Source organism: Myotis davidii, unplaced genomic scaffold (genome assembly GCF_000327345.1).
Source record: "Myotis davidii unplaced genomic scaffold, ASM32734v1 scaffold496, whole genome shotgun sequence".
NCBI lineage: Eukaryota > Metazoa > Chordata > Mammalia > Chiroptera > Vespertilionidae > Myotis > Myotis davidii.
This window is the reverse complement of record NW_006289398.1, coordinates 1,552,788-1,554,315: the sequence shown is the minus strand read 5'-3', so window position 1 is coordinate 1,554,315 and position 1,528 is coordinate 1,552,788. Positions and strand designations below refer to the sequence as shown.

Sequence of the window (1,528 nt, the reverse complement as noted above, 5' to 3'; positions counted from 1 at the left end):
CCAGTCCCCGAGCTCCCGGGCCAGCCACACGGCTTCCGGGACCAGGCCGCCGATCAGCAGCAGCTCCAGGGCGTAGTCCACGGTCCACACGTGGGAGAGGCCCTGCTCCCGGACCGCACTGGCCACGGCGGCGTGCTGCAGGGGGACGCACCGTGGGGCCGGCCCTGCGCGGGGGAGAACACGCCGTCACACACGCGTGGCCACTCCGCTCCTCACCTGGGTACGGCAACTCCTCACGGCAGCTCCTACACACACCCAGCAAGGAAGAAGCTAACACGGGCTAACATACTGCTTCACACCAGGAGAGCTACCCACTGCAGAATGCGCCCTGTTCGTGGGTCGGGAAGAAGGGCAGAGGCCACAGGGGCAAAGCGGAGTGCATCGCAGGTCAAGGTGGACGCAGGTCAGGAAAGCGTCGGACAAGCAGAGGAGCGCTCATAATTGTCAGTGCGGGATCACAGTGCACATCGATCCTGTGTCTCTATCTCTCTTACTAGATCATAAGCTCCGGAGAGCACACATAGAAGTTTTCCTGACCTCGTGTTCCTCATGTCATGCAAAAAAACAACAACACAGTAGCCGAAACCGGTTTGGCTCAGTGGATAGAGCGTTGGCCTGTGGACTAAAAGGTCCCGGGTTCGATTCCGGTCAAGGGCATGTACCTGGGTTGCGGGCACATCTCCAGTGGGAGGTGTGCAGGAGGCAGCTGGCTGATGTTTCTCTCTCATCGATGTTTCTGACTCTCTCTCCCTTCCTCTCTGTAAAAAATCAATAAAATATATTTAAAAAAAAAAACAACACGGTAAAAAACCATAGCTTATTTGAGGTAACATTGATCAGCTGCCTCCTGCACATCTCCTACTGGGGATGTGCCCGCAACCCAGGTACATGCCCTTGACGGGAATCGAACCCGGGACCTTTCAGTCCGCAGGCTGACGCTCTATCCACTGAGCCAAACCGGTTTTGGCTCATCAGTGTTTTTTAAGGAAGTTGGAAAGCGTCGTTTTCAATTTGTAAATTACAAACCTGGCCTGGGATTAACTACAAAGGGTGGCGCCCGCCTCCCCAGCTGTCTGTACCTACCCTCCCCGAAGCAAACGGAATCAACAACATGAGAATACGATGACGGGACTATTATTTTTGTGAAAATACATACTGCTAAGATTTTCACTTACTCCCTCAAAATAAAACTGGCAAATGTGAGCAGCCGATCGATGTGTTGCTCTCACATCACCGTTTCTCTCTCTCCCTTCTCCCTTCCCCTCTCTCTGAAAGCAATAAAAAAATATTTTTTAAAGTTAACTATCTGAGTAAAATTATGTTCTAAATTAGCATACACAAAATCTGTTTAATTTTTATAGAAATGAAGATGGCAGCACTTTGACTTTAAAAATGAAAACTTTATAAATACCAGCTTAACCACAATTTGTGATTAAAAAAATTCATATAAAAAAACAAACAAACCGAGCAACCACCTTTCTCAGACTTTACTCATTCACACATGGTCACTGAGCGTCTCCGGTGGGCC

General features: G+C 50.1%; 1 protein-coding gene across 1 annotated transcript in view; it reads right to left on the bottom strand.

Annotated features, from left to right (window-relative positions):
• Positions 1 to 1,528, bottom strand: part of LOC102756115 (chromosome unknown open reading frame, human C5orf42) — a 91,005-nt gene that overhangs the window by 74,014 nt on the left and 15,463 nt on the right. Inside the window, 1 exon segment of the mRNA XM_015562602.1 lies at positions 7 to 164. Coding sequence (XP_015418088.1) covers positions 7 to 164 — 158 coding nt within the window.